This window comes from Notamacropus eugenii, chromosome 3 (assembly GCF_028372415.1).
Source record: "Notamacropus eugenii isolate mMacEug1 chromosome 3, mMacEug1.pri_v2, whole genome shotgun sequence".
In the NCBI taxonomy this organism is placed as follows: Eukaryota; Metazoa; Chordata; class Mammalia; order Diprotodontia; family Macropodidae; genus Notamacropus; species Notamacropus eugenii.
In genome coordinates, this window is record NC_092874.1 from 204,719,133 (window position 1) to 204,737,550 (window position 18,418).

The following is an 18,418-nucleotide window of genomic DNA, read 5'->3' on the forward strand; positions in this document are numbered from 1 at the left end:
GAAGGAAAGAAGACTTGCATAGAGGTGGGAATATGGCAGGATGAATCTTAGGAATCATTCTTTGGGGAGGGGAGAATTTTAATTATGTTATATATGCATGTTTTAGTTACGGTATGTGTTGTAAACTTGTTCCCTACAGTTGTCAGCCAGAGCTGTTTAGGTCAAGAAATTACCTAAGGACCTCTAGGCTTTCTGTACATTGTTCCGATCCCGTGGGATACGGTAGAGGAACTGGAGAAAGAAAGTAGGGTGCACTGTATTTGGGAAATTATGCCATACTTTCAGCAACCCCAAACTGTGTCCTAATGCAAAGATCTTTCTTTTTAACACCCATATTTTTGTGATGCTTTGTGACTGTGAATAATATTAATAGGAACTCTTATTTACAAGGCACTTTAAATTTTAAGTCACTTTCAGAATCTCCAAGTGATGTGCAGGGGCAATGGAGATAATAACTTAGTGGGCATAAATAGGTTGCTGCATTTCAATAACAAGGACTTACCGGTGAGAAATGGTACAAGTAAATGTCACCCAGAAATAAGGAATCAGAAAAGTAGCAAGAGCTAGGCATAGCAGATGTATAGCTTGAGTTATGTAATATCAAATAAGCTTAGAGCAGAGGTTCTTAAGTTTTTTTGTATCATAGGCCCCCCCCCCCCCCCCCCCGTTAGCCTGTGTACTCAGAATAACGTGGGTTTTTAAAAATCATTCTTGAGAGAATTCAGAAATCAAGTTAGAGGTTAGTAAAAATTAAAACGTAATTTTTTTCCCCATGCTAGTACATAGGCTCCCTTCAGAACCCTTGACCTGGAGGAGGACCTGCTTTTTGTTGTGTGGATTCTTTTGTGGAGGATATGTCAAATGAGGGTAATAAAGACAGCTCTGACTTCCCAGGGTTGTTGGGATTAAGGGAGATGATATTTGCATAGTGCTGTAAAGCTTAAAGCACTATGTATAAAATCTAGCTATCGTTATTTATAACAATAGCAATAATTACTCTAAAGACTAACACCCCTCTACCCCCTTTAGTAAACCCTTGGCTTTTTGTTCTTTTTTTCTCCTTTCCTTCTGTCATGTTTTCTGTCCCTTGAAAGAAAAGAATTGTAGCTGGGTCATATTATTCTACTTTGTTTTTTTCCAATTAATTAATTTGTCTCTTACTTTTGATATCCTGATATCTGACACACAAAAAACCAAAGATTAGACTTAGTAGTGTTACTCAGAATTAAATTCCATTGAGAAGATTAGAGATTAGAAAGATGAAGATGTAATACAGATAGTTCTTGCTTATAAATTTGCAAATTTGACATTATGTAACGTTATGACATTATGTAATGAATTCTGAAAGAAATCTGAATTCTGAATTTGAAAAAAGGATTCTGAATGAGGATCTGATTGAGCTGACAGCTGCAAAGATTGCAGAAGAAAGGAAAGCTTCATAACTCAAGGTTAACCAAAAAAAGTTCACAGTAAAACAGTTGACAGAACGATTTCATAATTTGAATTTGCTCTTGTATTGAAAAGATGAATTGAATACTTCAAGATTTTTAAAAGTTTAAAGACTAGGAGGAGCCAAGATGTTAGAGTAAAGGCAGGGACTCATCTGAGGCTCCCTTTCCCCCAAAATTCTGCATCAAAAAGCTTTAAAATGATGCCTCAGAACAAATTCTGCAGTTAAAAGACCAACAAAAGGACAATGTGAAACAATATTCCGGTCCTAGACAGCTTAAAAGGTCACTAGGGTAAGATGGTAGTTCAGTTTAGTGCACTCTGCACCCTGATGCAAGCTGGCAGGGTAACAGTGAGGCCCTTGGCCCCCATACAGGACACCTAGTAGCAGACCTGGTGCAAGCCTGAGAGGATGGGGAAAAGTAACTGAATCTGTGGCAATGACTTCTGGAGCTCTCAGGCCATAGATGGTAAGGGAGTCAGATAACTGGACAGAAGATTATAACAACTCTTTGTTGGCACTGAGTACGGGACTCCATTGCATTTCCCATACTTGGTTCTGAGTTGCAGTCCCAGGGTGAAGAGGAGCACTAGCACATTAGAGCTGTTAGCTGCAAGGGAGCAGGGACCTTGGTCACAGTTCCCAGGGTAGAAAACGGTATTTTTGGTCCCTCCTAGATCAGAATACATTGCAGGAGAGCAGCGACTATGCCTCTCCTTAGATCATACCACCTTCGGAGAACTAAAAACTCACAGAGCTCCATAACTAGGCTTGAAAACAATAGAACAGAAAACCTGAAGCTTTGAACAGAGTCCTTTCTATCCTGGGAGCAAAATCCAATTCTAACATAAAGTTAAAAGTCAAGAAATAAGCTGGAAAAATGAGCAAGCAACAAAAAAAGAGCCTCAAAAGTTACTATAGTGAAAAGGAAGATCAAAACACAAACTCAGAAGTGAACAAGTGTCAAAATAGCTGCATGCAAAGCCTCAGAGAAAACTTTGGATTGTTTCAGGACCAAAAGAAACTCATGCAAGGACTTCAAAAGGATTTTAAAAATGAAGCCAGATAGAAGAAAATTTGGGAGGATAAGTGAGAGTGATGCAAGAAGTAAATAACACTTGCAGAATAGGCCAAATGGTAAAAGAGGCACAGAAGTCCACTGAAGAGAACTCTTTAAAACGCAGAATGGTCAAATAGCACATTATACACAAAAATTCACTAAAGAAAGCAACTTCTTTAAAGGTAGGATTGACCAAATGGAAAAGGAGGTACAGAGGCTCACTGAAGAAAATAATTCCTTAAAAATTAAAATTGGGAAGTGGAAGGTAATGACTCCATTAGATATCAAGAAACAATAAAATCAACAGCATGACTCCCTGGCCAAAAAATAAAAAGAAATTAAGGGATGAGAAAGAGGGATGCATTGAGGAAAGGAGGAGGGGAGAGGTAGAATGAGGTAAATTACCTCATATAAAAGCTATGTGAAAGAGCTTTTATAATGGAGGGGAAGATGGGAGGGAGTGACTGACACTGCTTGAAACTTACTCTAATTGGAATTGGCCCAATGAAGAAATAATATATTCAGCTGAGTATAGAAATCTGTCTTATGCTATAGAGGGGAGAGGCTGATAGAAAAAAAAGACCCTGAGTACCATCTCATAGGTGTTTTTGCAATGCTTCTTGTCTTCATTGTATGTATTTTGGACTATACCTGTGATTTTATCAGCATAGGAAACTTCATGGTGAAGAAACCCCCTCTATTAATGCAGGTTGGCATCTGCTTTGTGATTTACAGTCTTAGAATGTTGTCTGAAGAACTGAGAGTTGAAGTGAATTGGATGTAGCCCTTTTGACTCCAGGCTGCCTCTGTATTCACAATGCCATGTTATCTTTCTTGTATTTTACAGGTAAAAATACTGAGCCCTAGAGTGGTAAAAACAAATTTCCCAAGGTCTTAGAGTTAGGGTTAGAATCAGGACAAAAGTAGTTTGGCTTGACCATCTGTATAGGTGGAAAATGTTTCTTACCTAGAGCATCCGAAGCCTCTAAGAAAAATATGAATTGGTCTCAGGCCATGTAAGAACTCAAAAAGTATTTTGAAAATCAAGTAAGAGAAGCAGAGGGAAAATTGGGAAGAGAAGTTAGAGTGATGTAAGAAAATTATGAAAAACGAGCCAACTTACTAAAGGAATCCTAAAAAATACTGAAGAAAATACCATTTTTAAAACCAGACTAACCCAAATGGCGAAAGAGTTCCAAAAAGCCAGTGAGAAGAAGAATGCCTTAACAAGCAGAATGGGCAAATGGAAAAAGAGGTCCAAAGGCTCGCTGAAGAAAATAGTTCTTTAAAAATTAGAATGGAGCAAATGGAAGCTAATGACTTTATGAGAAATCAAGAAATTATAAAACAAAACCAAAAGAATGAAAAAAAATCGAAGACGATATGAAGTATCTCATTGGAAAAACAACTGACTTGGAACCTTTGTTGGCAAAGTGAAGTCTCTGCTTTTTAGTGTGCAGTCCAGATTTGCTGTAGCTCTCCTTCTAAGGTGCCAGTGTCTTAATTGCATGCCTGCATTCACCATCTGTAGTGATCTCTGAGCCCAAGAACATAAAATTTGACACTAATTCCATTTCTTTTCCTTCTTTTTGCCAGGAAGTGATGGAACCAGTTATCAAGATGTTAGTGTTTTTGATGTGAAGCTTCAACCCAAGTTTTATGCTCTTTTCTTTTACCCTCTTAAAACCTCTTGGATTTTAATTCTTCTTCACTTTCTGTATATCTGAGTTTGTTGATATTTTTCATTTTGGGAGTTCTTTTAGGAGGAAATTGGTAGATTCTTTCAGTTTTTACTTTGCCCTTTGTTTCTTTTAGGTCCAGGCAGTTTTAATTCATGATTTGTTTTACTTCTGATTTTCTGGGGTATGTGTCTTTCTTTCCCTTTACATTGTTTGTGGTTAATGTAATGGTATTTATTTGACTCTACTTACATCACTCAGCATTTGTTCATATAGCTCTTTCTGTGCTTCTCTGTATTCATCATAGACATCATTTCTTATAGCACAGTATTTTTCCTTCCATTAATTTATTCATTTTGTGAAACATGATGTATACATTTTTATTTTAAACAGATCATGACTTTGAGGGTGTGTAATGTTTTGTAGATTTTTTTTTCTCCTTGTTTTTCAGATCAGTCATTTTTTAAATGAGATAACTTTTTTCTCCCAGTTTTTTCAGTCTTTTAACTTTGTCATGCTATTTTTGTTTTCATATGGAATCTTTAACTTCTGCTTTGTCCATTATAATTTTTACATCATCTGTTACTTGGTTAAAATTTTGTACCCCTTCTTTTAAATGGCAAATTCTCCTTCTCAGACTTTCTTCTAGTGTTTTCATTTATTTTCTCATTTATTCCTTAACATATCTCCTTTCATTTATAATATTTTTAAACTCATCTTCATTTTTTCCAGAAATTCAAGCTGACATTGTGGCCAAGCTGTATTTTCCTTTGAGTGCCATCATTCGCTTCTATTATCGTTGTTTTTTCTTATTTGTTCCTGACTCTGGATCAGTTTTTTCAAAATTCCAAGTGTCTTTTTGTTTGCTTGCTTATATTTCCAGCCTTGCCTTTTATTTTTATTTTTTTAATTAATTTATTTGTTCTCAGTTTTCTACAGTCACTTCCATATATCTTAGATTTCCCCCCCCTCCTTCCCCTCTCCCTTCCCTCTCTCTCCCTTGAGATGGCATGCAGTCTTATGTAGGTTCTACACATACATTCTTACTAAATACATTTTCACCTTAGTCATGCTGCATAGAAGAATTAAAATGAATGGGAGAAACCATAAAAGAAAACATAATGCAAGAGAATATGATCTGCTTCATTCTGCGATCCAGTTCCATAGTTCTTCCTCTGGATATGGAAGGCATTTTGCCTCGAGTCCATTGGGAATTTTTTACATCCTTGCATGTGAATGGCTGTGAACGGCTAAGTCTACCAGAAAAATTCCTCTCACACTGTGGTTGTTGCTTTGTACAGAGTTCTCCTGGTTCTGCTTCTTTCACTCAGCATCAGTTCATATAAGTCCTTCCAGGCCTCTCTGAGGTCTTCCTGTTCATCATTTCGTATAGTATAATAGTATTCCATTACATTCATATACCACAACTTGTTCAGCCATTCCCCGATTAATGGGTATCCCCTCGATTTCCTGTTCTTAGCCACCACAAAGAGAGCTACTATAAATATTTTTGTCCGTGTGGGAACCTTTCCCATTTTTATGATCTCTTTGGGATACAGTCCTAGAAGTGATATTGCTGGATCAAAGGGTATGCACATTTTTGTAGCCCTTTGGGCATAGTTCCTCATTGCTCTCCAGAATGGTTGGATCAGCTCATAGCTCCAGCAACAATGAATTAGTGTTCAAATTCTCGCACATCTTCTACAGCATTTATTATCTTCCTGTTCTGTCATGTTTGCCAATCTAATAGATGTGATGTGGTACCTCAGAGTTGTTTTGATTTACATTTCTCTAATCAATCAGCCTTGCTTTTTAACTGGGACTTTGTGTCAGGTACTGAATACTTTTGGAAAAAATGTTGGGGTCTTTTTTTTTCCTGTTATGTATTCTGTGGGGGGTCCTGTGCTGTCTTCTCTGAATATTAAGCATTGTGTATTCAAAAGATTTCAATTATGGCTCAAATCTAGAGCCTGCAGTTTTTATCATATTTTTTTAGCTGTCAGTCTAGGCCAAAGTCTGATTGCTGCTTTTCTGGACTGATTTTTGAATCTCCTAAGTCTGGTTTGAGTCTGGGCCATGTCACTGCAGTTGTGGTCTTAGTTGAAGCTCAGTAGACTTTTTCCTGTTTCCAGTTCCTACCAGGTGTCATTGAAGTACATTTAGGCAACATCTTTCTGTTAGTGTGAAAGAATGTAAGTTATTTTTAGGTTAAGGTAACAGTTCTGTGGTAGATATGAAAAATTAGAGCAGCAAAGTGGCCATTTTTACAGTCATTTCACTGTGTAGAGAAGGCCTTGTGCTGATTTTGTTCACACTGTTATTATTTGGTATGTCACAGGCTGCTGAGTTGATATGAATAAATAAGGAGACCATTTTTGCCAAATTTTCTATTAGTATGGTATCTTGGTATATGTCCTTTAAAGGTCTGAAGGGGTTTCATGTTTTGTAAGATATGGACCTCACTCAAAGCCAGTAATTCCATTTACTTCAGCCCTGCAAGACACTGTACAGTTATAAGTGAGGTATGTAGATATTTTTCCTTGGAGGGGGAGGGGAGTGAAATTGTGCTTGTAAACATATTAGATTTTTTTATTTCAGGCCACCTGACCTGTTCAGATAGTGTACATAATAGTTGTTGTAAAGAGGGTTGTGTACATGTGTATGTGTATGTGTTTATGGAGTTTGGCTTAATGGGTAGAAGACTGGCCATAGAGTAGGAAAAGGAAAGTGTAAGGATTCCGTGTAATACGTGTGTGTGTGTGTGTGTGTGTGTGTGTCTGTGAGTGTGTGTGTGTGTGTCTGTGTGTGTGTCTGTGTGTCTGTGTGTGTGTGTCTGTGTGTGTGTCTGTGTGTGTGTGTGTCTGTGTGTGTGTGTGTCTGTGTGTGTGTCTGTGTGTCTGTGTGTCTGTGTGTGTGTCTGTGTGTGTGTGTGTGTGTCTGTGTGTGTGTGTCTGTGTGTGTCTGTGTGTGTGTGTCTGTGTGTGTGTGTGTCTGTGTGTGTGTGTCTGTGTCTGTCTGTGTGTGTCTCTGTGTGTGTGTGTCTGTGTGTGTGTGTCTGTGTCTGTGTGTGTATGTCTGTGTGTGTGTGTCTGTGTTTGTCTGTGTGTCTGTCTGTGTGTGTCTCTGTGTGAGTCTGTGTGTGTGTATGTGTGTGTATGTATGTATGTACACACTCAGGCTATCTCCAAGTCAAGTCATTTATTCAAGGTTTAAGCTGCTGTCCTTACAGGAAACGGGGGCACTAGCCCCTTAAGGGAGGCAGGAGTAGCAGCAGCACTCTACTGGCCAAAGCGAGGGCTTATATAGAACTTTAACAGGAAGATGAGGTACTCCAGGGCACATGCACAAGGGATGATGGCATTAAGCAATGTTCTGCACTTGATACTTCCATCATGCAGTCTGATCCCTCTCACGGTGGGGTGATAGCTGATTCCTATGTGCATAAGATGTTAATTAGCCCTAAGGTTACTATTGAACAAGCTAGGTAGGCATTGTGCTGCTTAGAGTGGGTCATGTCCCAGAAAAGTCCCTTGGTCATTTAACCCGTTAAGTGCTAGAATGTGATTGGTTTGTTCATGACTTCATGAACCTTTCATCAACCTTTATCTGGATTCAGGTTAACGTCAAGGGCCTTAGCTCAGGGGCTCTGGATATAAGTTTGTTGGAAGGATGCCAATTGTTGAAAGATATTCCTTATCAATCCCCCTGTAAGCAGTGGGGAGCCTAACCTGGAATAAAGGCCTTTACTTGACTTGAGGACAGCATGAGTGAATTCTTTAAGAGATGGCACTGTGACATACATACCTTGAACCCCATCAAGATGATTCTCTGAGATTACAAGTTATAGATGACTTGGTGATTTGCAATCTGTGAGGGAGTAAAATCTCCCCTTGAACTTTAAAAAATGGCAACAATAAGAATTCCTCCAAACTCCAGACAACAACAGTAAAAACCCAAACCAGAGATATATATGTTTGTGTAAGTGCATATGTATATTCAGTACACACACATGTTGGATGGCAGTAGATTGCCATCTTAGAGTCAGTGAGAGATATTCTTTGATTTCTGATTCTTCCATTTCCTAGATATATGTCCATAGGCAAATGACTGAAACTCTGAGTCTCCCCAGTGTGGGAGTAATAACAGGATATTGAATACCTCAGTATTGTTATATAAAAAGTTATTCTGGATAGTGTTGTGGCTGTGTCGGAGGTGCTGTTACCAATGAGGGAGAGTGAAGATTCAAACCTGATTTTATCACATATGACTGATAAGGGCCCAGATGCCAGACCTCTTACAAAATTTGAGAATCTTAGAATTTGAAAATTGAATGGCTCCTCATCAGCCAATTAGTACAACCTGTGTCTTCCTCTACAATAGATCCAACAAGTGGTTTTTCACCCTCTTTTTAAAGCCTTCAGGAATGAAAGCCACTTCTCTTTAGATATAGCTTATTTCACTTTGGAATAGCTCAGACTCTTCTCCCCACCCCCACGTACCAATAAACCTACATGTAACTGTAATTTTTATACATTGCTCCTAGGTTTTACTTCTGAGTCCAGTCAGATTAAGTCCACCCCTTTTTCATTTTAACTTCTCTTCCCAGTATTTTGAAAGAGTTATAATTTTCCCTTGAGTATTCTCTTCTACAAACTTCCTTTAACCAGTCATTGTATGAAATAGACTAGAAGCCCTTTACGTATTCCCAGTGCTTAACACATTGCCAAGGTCAAATGAAATTATACTTGTAAAGCACTTAGCATGGTGCCTGGAACATAGTTGCTGCTACATAAATGTTCATTCCTTTCTCTTTCCCCTCCCTTTCCCAAGTGTTGGACATACAACTCTAACACTAGTACTCTTATAGTTCAGGTGGTACAGAATGAAGCACTCAAATGTCATTGAACGTTTAGCAAAAGGAAGCTATTTTGTTCTAACACAAATTACTAGTCTTCTTACACCTTATAGCCTCTCCCTTCCTACGTACGTACCCTCTGCCACTGACTCCCTGATCAAGTGAAACACCTCCTTGCTGTTACTTTAAAAAGTCTGTACTTTCTGCCATGTTTTCTCTCATCTGTGTCTCCTGACTTCCTTCAATTCTTAGCTAAAATCCTGCCTTCCACAGGAAACCTTTCCTGATGCCCCCTTAGAGGGAACCTGGCATGAAGTAGATATTTACTCAATTGTTATTGACTGATTAAAACAAATCTACTGGTATGTAGAATTAAAATGGCCAATCAGTCAGTCAGTAAGCATTTATTAAATACCTACTTCATGCCAGGCACTGTGATAAGCACTGGGGATACAAAGAAATGCAAAATACTGCCCCTTCCCTTGATGAATTAATAATTTAACATGTAAGCAAATATGTACAGACAAGCTATATAGAGCATAAATTAGAAAGAATCAGCAGGGTTCCCTCTAAGGGTGATCAGGAAAGATTTTCTATGAAAGGAGTGACTTTTTAAAGGAATAGCAAGGAGGCCAGTTTCACTTCATCAAAGAGTCAGTGGCAGAGAATGTGTATGTAGGGAGGGGTTGGGCTATAAGGTATAAGAAGACTGGTAATTTGTGTTTGTGTTTTGGGGATGAGGAGGAAGGTTATGAAGGGCTTTAAAGGCTAAACTTTAGATTTTATATTTAATCCTGGAAATATTAGGGAGCCACTGGAATATATTGAATATGGGGGTGATGTGGTCAGACTTGTGCTTCAGAAAAATCATCGTGGCAGCTAAGTGGAGGGCGACTAACGTGAGTAGAGGCTTGTAGCAGGTTGATGCTCCCCCCCAACCCCCTCCTCAGCTATTTCAGTAGCCCAGATGTGAAGTGATGAAGGACCTGTACTAGGCTGGTAACAGTATCAGAGGAGAGAAAGATACATATTTGAAAGGTGCTTCAGTGGGCTTTGGCAACACCATGTATATGAGAGAGTCATGATAGTGAAGAGTTGAGGATGACACTTAGATCATAAATCAAGGGGAAGATAGTGATACTTTCAACAATAATAGGGAAATTAAGGGAAGGGAAGATTTAGGGGGAAATACAGTTGAGCTTTGATCTTGTTGAATTTAAGATATCTGAAAGGCAGTTGGAGATGCTGGATTAGTGGTCAGCAGACAGGTTAGGGATGGGAGGATCAATTTGAAAACCATCAGCATAGAGATGGCAGTTAAGTCCACAGGAGCTTATGAGTTACCACGCTAGGTAGGCCAGAGGAAGAAGAGAAGAGGGCCCACCCAGGGACCCCTGTGGGACACCACTTAGTAAGTGTGATTTGAGTGAAAATTCAGGAAAGGAGTAGTCAGATGGTAGAGAACTAGGAAAAAGTGGTGTCCTGAAAATCTATAGTGACTCTCCAAGTTTCTCTTTGACACTTGATTGACAAGTGTCAAAGGCTATAGAGAAATCAAAAAGAAATGAAGATTGAGAAAAGGTCATTGTACATGGCAATTAAGTGAACACTGATAACTTTGGAGAGAGCAGTTTTGGTTGAGTGATAAAGTCAGAAATCAGATTTTAGAGAGTTAAGAGGAGAGAAGAGAAAGTGAGGCACTTATTGTAGATGGCCTTTTCAAGGAGTTTATCCAGAAAAGGTAGAAGAGATATGCACCACTAGTTATTGGGAATGCAAGGATCAAGCAGGGGCTTTTTTCAGGATAGGAGAGACATGGGCATGTTTGTAGGCAGTAGGATATGAGCCTCTGGTGAGGGAGAGGTTGAAGATAAGTGAGAAAGTGGGGATGACAAAGGGGGTAATCTGCTGGAGGAGATGGGATGAAATGGAATTACTTAAACAAGTAGAGGGTTGAGCCTTGGCCAGGAAAAGCCCACCTCATCTTTTCATATGAGATAAGACTGAAGGAGGAGAAATCAGGAGAAGGTATCTTAGTTTTGTAAAATGAAGTGAGAGCCCTGTCAATAAATGGCCTCAATTTTTTTTTCCTCAGTAAAAGCCATGATAGGTTTGAGGAGAAACGAAAAGGTTAAGAACTGTTGTGGAGAGTGGGATAGTGAGTTAATTAGAGAAGTAGAAGAGGATTGCCCAATAGCCTCCAGGATCCATTTGAAATTTAGTAACATAAATTTGTAGCAGTCCCAGTCAGATCAGTTTCACGGGTCAGTGGGTATTCGCAGTGTAGGAATAAGGCAGCAGATGGTGGAAGTGATCCAAGGCTAAAGCTAAGCAGGATATAATTGGTGATAGGATGAGGGAGCAAGAGACTTGAGAAGAGGATATCATAGACTTAATTGGTCACCCCAAGGGACCAAAATGAGAAAAACAGAAGAGAGTAGCTAGTGCAGGGATGCTGTTCCCGGAGAGAACTGAAGTTTGGAGGGATTGGAGGAAGCACAGATGGTAAGTGCTGGAGAGGTGTAGAATCATATAAGAGGAAACTCATATTCAAAACTTTGAGGCCTAAAGATAAATGGTTATGGATCTCTCATTGTTCAATCTTGGGATCAGGAAGCAAAGTGATATTTTACCTAGCTAGTTAAATGCCTCATGGGACTTTCTAGTCTTTTAGAATAGATTTTCTCTCTTTCTCTCTGTCTTTCTGTCTCTTCCTCTCTTTTTTGGTTAAGTAATGCTTTAAAGAATGTATCTAGTATAGTAACTGAGACAGTAAGATTTTCTAAATTCACCCATCTACACTTTCCTATATATTAAGATCTACCTCTCCTAACCATCTTTAGTCATAATTGAATATGACTTTTTTAGCTATGAAAGATGATTATAGCTGTCCTGTAAAAACAAGATAAAGTTTATACTAGTTTAAATGTTCTTGAAGTTTTATAGTTCCTTTTCTATTAGTGCCTTTACTGATCTTGTTGACTTTATGCTCTAATGAAGGATTTTCTTTTAGCACCATTGTAGCCGCTATTCACATTCTGTTTAGAATTGACAGTATTGCCATCTATTTAGTATGTTAAACTATTTTTTCTTTTGTTCTGCATCATTAGGTGGATGCACTTCGATTACGGCTGGAGGAAAAGGAAACCATGCTGAATAAAAAGACAAAGCAGATACAAGAGATAGTTGAGGAGAAAGGAACCCAAGCAGGAGAAATACATGATCTCAAGGATATGCTGGATGTGAAGGAGCGGAAGGTCAATGTTCTACAAAAGAAGGTAAGGTGCATGTTCTCATAACTCCATACCACTCCTTTAATAACAACATCATTCTTGCCACCAAATAATAGCTAAGAACTGCCAAGATGTGTCTCTTACTCCTCTGTTTACATTTTTGAGTTTAGCATGAGTGGATTATTAATGGTAAAATGTTTTGTTTAGTTTTAAAAAGTTTATTTAGCTCGTTTTGGGTAATTTTTTCATACATCTTCTGGGCTTCTGTAGTACAGAGCAATTTTTTTCAAGCTCTTAGTTTAATTTCCTCTTCTTTGGCCCTAAATTTCCTAACTTTTCCTTTAGCCTATGAATAATTTATACCTCCAAGCTTTTTTCAATTAGCCAATTAGTAGCTAAATTAATTTTGAAATGCTTTTGTGTAGAAATGATATAGTTGGTGACTTCATTTGTACGAATGACCAGATTCCAATTTGTAGGAAACAGGTTACAATTGACTCATTTTGTAGCTTGGTGAGATGTATTTAGACAAAGAAGGGCTGCTTTCTTTTTATAAAAAATATCCACCATTAAAAGTTCTACTTTAAACACAAATTCTGGCCTTGAAGTTGGTGGAAAAACTTAATGATAATCATCTGTAATTAAACACAAGAGACAATATGACATGAAGTATAAACAACGGGATACGTTACTTATTCTGTTTTCAGGTCATAGTTAAACTTTGGATTCACATTCATCTTTTAATGGATCTTCTAGTAATAGTATTTTCACTTAGCAGAAATGGATAGCAGATGAGCAGTTGTGAAAATGACAGTGTTGAAAATTTTAGTTTGTACTGTGTAATATTACTATTGAATAACTCACTAACATGTCTTTTAAGTCTTTACTGTAAAATAGGAAGACTTCATTAATTAATAGATTTTAAAGTCAGCTGAACTACTTGGAAAATATGCAAGTATAGGCCAAAACATTTTCCAAGTCATACTTGGAATTTACTTCAGTTTGGTTTTCTGTCAACTTCTTGACAGAATTCATAATTTGATCTCTCTAAATATGATGACTACATCTTGGTATTGGTTATAATTAATCCCAGATGTTTATTGCCTTCCATTAATTTCCTGCTTGCCAAAACTTAGAAAAGATCATTTTTAGTTAATGCTTCCTAGCTCTGTCTTCAGATTAATTTATGTACTACTTACTCTGTTAGGTGACTAGGTTGTTAGGACTCTATGAGTAACTGTAATATTCCTTGAGTAAGTTTTTGCAGGTTCCTTCAAACCTCCATCCTTCCTTAAACTTCCTATGTCTCCCTTACTTGCCCCCTTGCAGCCAAAATCCTTGCCTCATATTTTTACATTTTTTACACCAAAAAATTGAAACCATTTGCTTCTTGTACTCCTTCTCCCCTCTTCTTTATCTCTTATCACTCAGATCCCTTCTGCCACTGTCTACTTCTTCACCCTGTCTCACGATGAGACAATCGTACCCCTTACCAAGGCTAACCTTCTACCTGTTCAGGTGATCCCATCCTATCCTCCTTCCTCCAACAGATTGCCTCTGTCATTCCCCACTCTATCAATTATCTTCAATTCTCATTCTCTTGATCTCTCTGCAGCCTTTTGGCACTGTTGATTACCCTCTCTTCCTTGATACTTTCTTCTCTTTAGGTTTTTGGGACACTGTTCTCTCCTGGTTTTTCTCCTATCTGTCAAACTGTTCATCTTTCTCCTTTGCTGGATCTTCATCCATATCATTCCCTCTACCTGTAGGTGTCCCTCAGGGTTCTGCTTTGGGTCTTCTTCTTGTAGCCCTCTATACTACTTTGGTAATTTCATCAACTCCCATGGATCTAATTACCATGTCTGTGATGATGATTCTCTTTAATTTAAATTTAATTTCTTATGTTCTCTCCCTCCCTCTGCGCTTTCCCCCACCAGTTGAGAACGCAAGAAATATAATGTCCATTATACATATGCAGTTATTCAAAACATATTTCCACATTAGCCATGTTCTGGAAGAACAAACAAATAAGAAAAATAAAGATGGAAAAAATCTTCACTTGCAATCCATTAGTTCCCTGTCTAGATTTACATGACATTTTATGTCATGAATTCTTTGGTGTTGTAGTTTATCATTGTATTGATTAGAGTTGTTAAGTCTTTCACCACAGTTGATTTTCTTAACATATTATTGTTATTGTGTACATTCTTTTCCTGGGGGCAGCTTGGTGGCATAGTGGATAGAGTACCAGGCCTGAAATTGGGAATACCTGAGTTCAAACTCACCTTAGACACTTACTCCTCTGCAAAATGAGCTGAAGAAGGAATTGGCAAAACACCCCAGTATCTTTGACAAGAACACCCCAAATGGGGTAATAAAGAGTCAGATACAACTGAAAACAACTAAACAATTACAGGGTGTTTTCCTGGTTATGCACATTTCACTTTGCATCAGTTCATATAGGTCTTCCTAGGTTTTTCTGAAACCATCACCCACATCATTTCCTTACAGCACAATAGTATTCCACCACAGTCATATACCATAACTCGTTCACCCAACAGATGGACATCCCTTCTGTTTCCAGTTCTTTGCTATCACAAAAAGAGCTGCTATAAATGTTGCTGTGCATATCGATACAGATCTAGTAGTGGTATTGCTGGGTTTATAGCCCGTATAGTTCCAAATTGTTCTCCTGAATGATTGGACTATTTCATAGTTCCACCAGTGGTACATTGAGGTGCCTATTTTCTCCTGTCTCCTCAAGTATTTGTCATTTTCTTTTCTGTCATCTTAGTCAATTTGATAGATGTGAACTGATACCTCAGAACTCTTTATTTCACATTTCTCTAGTTATTAGTGATTTAGACCATTTTTTCATGTCCATTAATTGCTTTAATTTATTCCTGTGAAGATTGCCTGTTCATACACTTTAACCATTTATCAATTGGGGAATATATCGATGATTGTCAAGTGTACCTATCCTGCCTCAGCTTTTCTGCTGACCTCCATCCTCACATCTTCAGTTGCCTTTCAGACCTTTAAATTGGATATCTGGTAGACACCTTAAAATCCCCGTATGTAATATCAAACTCATTATCTTTTCTCCTAAACCCTTCCTTTTCCTATCTTCCTTATTGTTGTAGATGATAACACCATCCTTCTAGTCTCTCATGCTCATAACCTAGGAGTTGTCTTCAGCTCGAAGACATTATGTCTTATGCCTTATGTCATTATGTCTCACCTTCTCATATCCACGCTGTTACCAGGGCCTGTTGGTTTCACCTTTTGATCTCTCAAATATGCCCCCTTTCCTCCCCTGACATTGCCACCATGTTGGTGCAGGCCCTCATTGCCTCATGCCTACATACAGTTATCTAATTGTAATAGTCTGCTGGTGGGTCTGCTGCTTCAAGTGTTTTTCCCACTCCAATCCATCCTCTTTTCATTCACTAAATTGATTTCCCTAAAGCAGAGGTCCAGCAATATCACTCCCCTGCTCAATAAATTCCAGTGGCTCCCTATGGCTTCCAGTAATTTGTTTGACATTCAAATCTCTTCATAACCTTATTACCCCCCGCCCTTACTTTCCCATTCTTCTTGTACCTTAATCTCTGCTACATAGTCTGATCCAATAGAACAGTCTCCTGTCTGTTGCATGAACAAGACATTTCTAATCTCTAATCTTTCATTGCTGGCCATTTTCTCTTGACTGTCCCTCTTGCTCAGAGTGCTCTCTCTTCTCAACTTTGCCTACTGACTTCCCTGGCTTCCTTTAAGACTCAACTATAATCCTGTTTTTTGGAGAAAGCCTTTTTTTAACCCCTCTTAATTCCAGTGCCTTCCGTCTGTTAATTATTTCCTATTTATCCTCTATATAATTTGCTTTGTATATGTTTGTTATCATGTTGTTTCCTCCAGTAGATCATAGGTTCCTTGAGATCATTATGGACTGGCTTTTACTTCTTTTTTGAATCACCAGTGATTAACACAGTGTCTGGCACATAGTAGGTGCTCAATACATATTTATTGATTGTTTGTTATTTGATTCATATATCTAAAAACCCAAAATAATTCAGGTGGCTGATGGATAATTAGAGTTATTCCTGTGTTAGAGATGATTGATGAAATAAATGAGAGGTGATTTTTTTGTTTTGATTTGTCTTTGTTGTTGTTTAGTTGTTTTCAGTCATATCCAACTCTGTGACTTCTTTTGGGCTTTTCTTGGCAAAAGATACTGAAATGGTTTGCCATTTCCATCTCTAGCTCATTTTGTAGGTGAGGAAACTGAGAGAAACAAGGTTAAGTGACTTTCCCAGTTCACACAGCTAATATGTGTCTATAAAGGTCGAATTTGAACTCAAGTTTTCCTGACTCCAGATCTGGTGCTCTTATCTACTGTACCACCTATCCTGCCCCAAGTGATTTAGGTCATTGGTTTAAAATTTAACACATGACTTTAGGTGGAACAGTTGTTGAAATTGACAACTGAATTTCCTTGTTGCACAGTTTATTTTGTTTATTTTTCTTATTCCAAATTAAATTAATTTATTTTGGTTACATTTTAAATTCTGTCTCCCTCCCTCCCTCCCTCCCTCTGTAACCTGTACTAGGGAAGGCCACCATTTGATACAGAGTGAATTGAAGGGCATCTATCATTTCAGCCAATCTGATAGGTGTGAGTTGAGATCTCAAAGTTGTTTTAATTTGCATTTCTCTAATCAGTAACGATTTAAAGCATTTTTTTTTGGTATGAATTTGTTTTCCTCATTGAAAAACTGCTTGTTTATATCCTTTAACTATTTATTGATTGGGAAATGACTCACATTTCTATAAATTTGACAAAATTGGTCTTTATATTTGAGATGGGAAACCTTTATAAAATTCTTTCCCCAGATTTCTACTTTCCTTCTAATTTTGGCTACATTGGTTTCATTTGTGCAGAAGCCTTTTAATTTAAGACAATCATAATTATCCATTTTATATCTCACGATGTCCTCCATCTCTTGTTTTTTTTGCAAAATGTTCTCCTATCCATAAGTCTAATAAAATAATATGTTCTATAATTCTTATAATTTACTTATGATATCTTCCTTTATATTTAGGTCATGTATTCATTTTGACTGTATCTTGGTAAAGGGTGTAGATAGTGGTCTGTGCCCAGTTTCTGGCAGACTGCTTTACAGTTTTCCTAGCAATTTTCACCAAATAGTAAATTCTTATCTCACAAGTATAAATCTTTGCATTTGTCAAAACACAGGGTTATTATAATCATTTGTGTATTATGTGTCTACTCTGTTCCATTGATCCACCTTCTATTAGCTTAGATACTTTCGATATTTACCACTTTATAATGCATTTTAAGATCTGGTACTACTTAACCTCCTTTCCTTACATTTTTTTGATTAATTTTTTTTATATATTCTTGACATTTTATTGTTCCAAATGAATTTTATTTTTTTCTAGCTCAGTAAAATAAATTTTTTGATATTTTAATGAGATGGCATTGGATAAGTAGATTAATTTGAATAGTAGTGTCATTTTTATTATGTTGGTTCTGCCTACCCATGAATAATCAATTATTTCTTCAGTTATTTAAATCTGACTTTTATTGTATAAAAATTGTTTAGTAATTATGTTCATATAGTTTCTGGGTTTGTCTTGGCAGGCATACTCCAAGTTATTTTATACTGTCTATGGTTATTTTAAATGGGATATCTGTTACTATCCCTTCTTGCAGGATATTGTTGGTTCTCTCTCTCTCTATATATATATGTATATATAAGGGCTGATAATTTATGTGTGTGTATTTTATATCCTGCCACTGTGCTAAAATTATTGTTTCAACTAGCTTTTTAGTTGAAGTTCTGTCATGATATCATTTGCAAAAAGAAATAGTTTTTATTAGCTCCTTGCCCATTCTGATTCCTTTAACTTTTTTCTTCTCTTATTGCTATTGCTTGCATTTCTAATACAATATTGAATAATATTGGTGATGATGCACATCCTTGTTTCATTTCTAATCTTGTTGGCAAGACTTTTAGCTCATTCTCATTACAAATAATTCTTGCTGATAGTTTTAGGTAGATGCTTTTTATTATTTTAAGTAATATTAATATTAATTATAATTTATTATACCTATTC

The 18,418-nt window shown here is 37.4% G+C and overlaps 1 protein-coding gene across 11 annotated transcripts in view; it reads left to right on the forward strand.

Annotated features, from left to right (window-relative positions):
* Positions 1-18,418, forward strand: part of ERC1 (ELKS/RAB6-interacting/CAST family member 1) — a 406,669-nt gene that overhangs the window by 124,296 nt on the left and 263,955 nt on the right. For all 11 annotated transcript variants that reach the window (XR_011977073.1, XR_011977072.1, XR_011977074.1 and 8 more), the window contains one exon: positions 12,155-12,322. Coding sequence is in view for 7 of the 11 variants with exons in the window: in XM_072654117.1 (XP_072510218.1) it covers positions 12,155-12,322 (168 nt within the window). In the remaining 4 variants the exon portion in view is untranslated. The remainder of the gene's footprint in view (positions 1-12,154; positions 12,323-18,418) is intronic.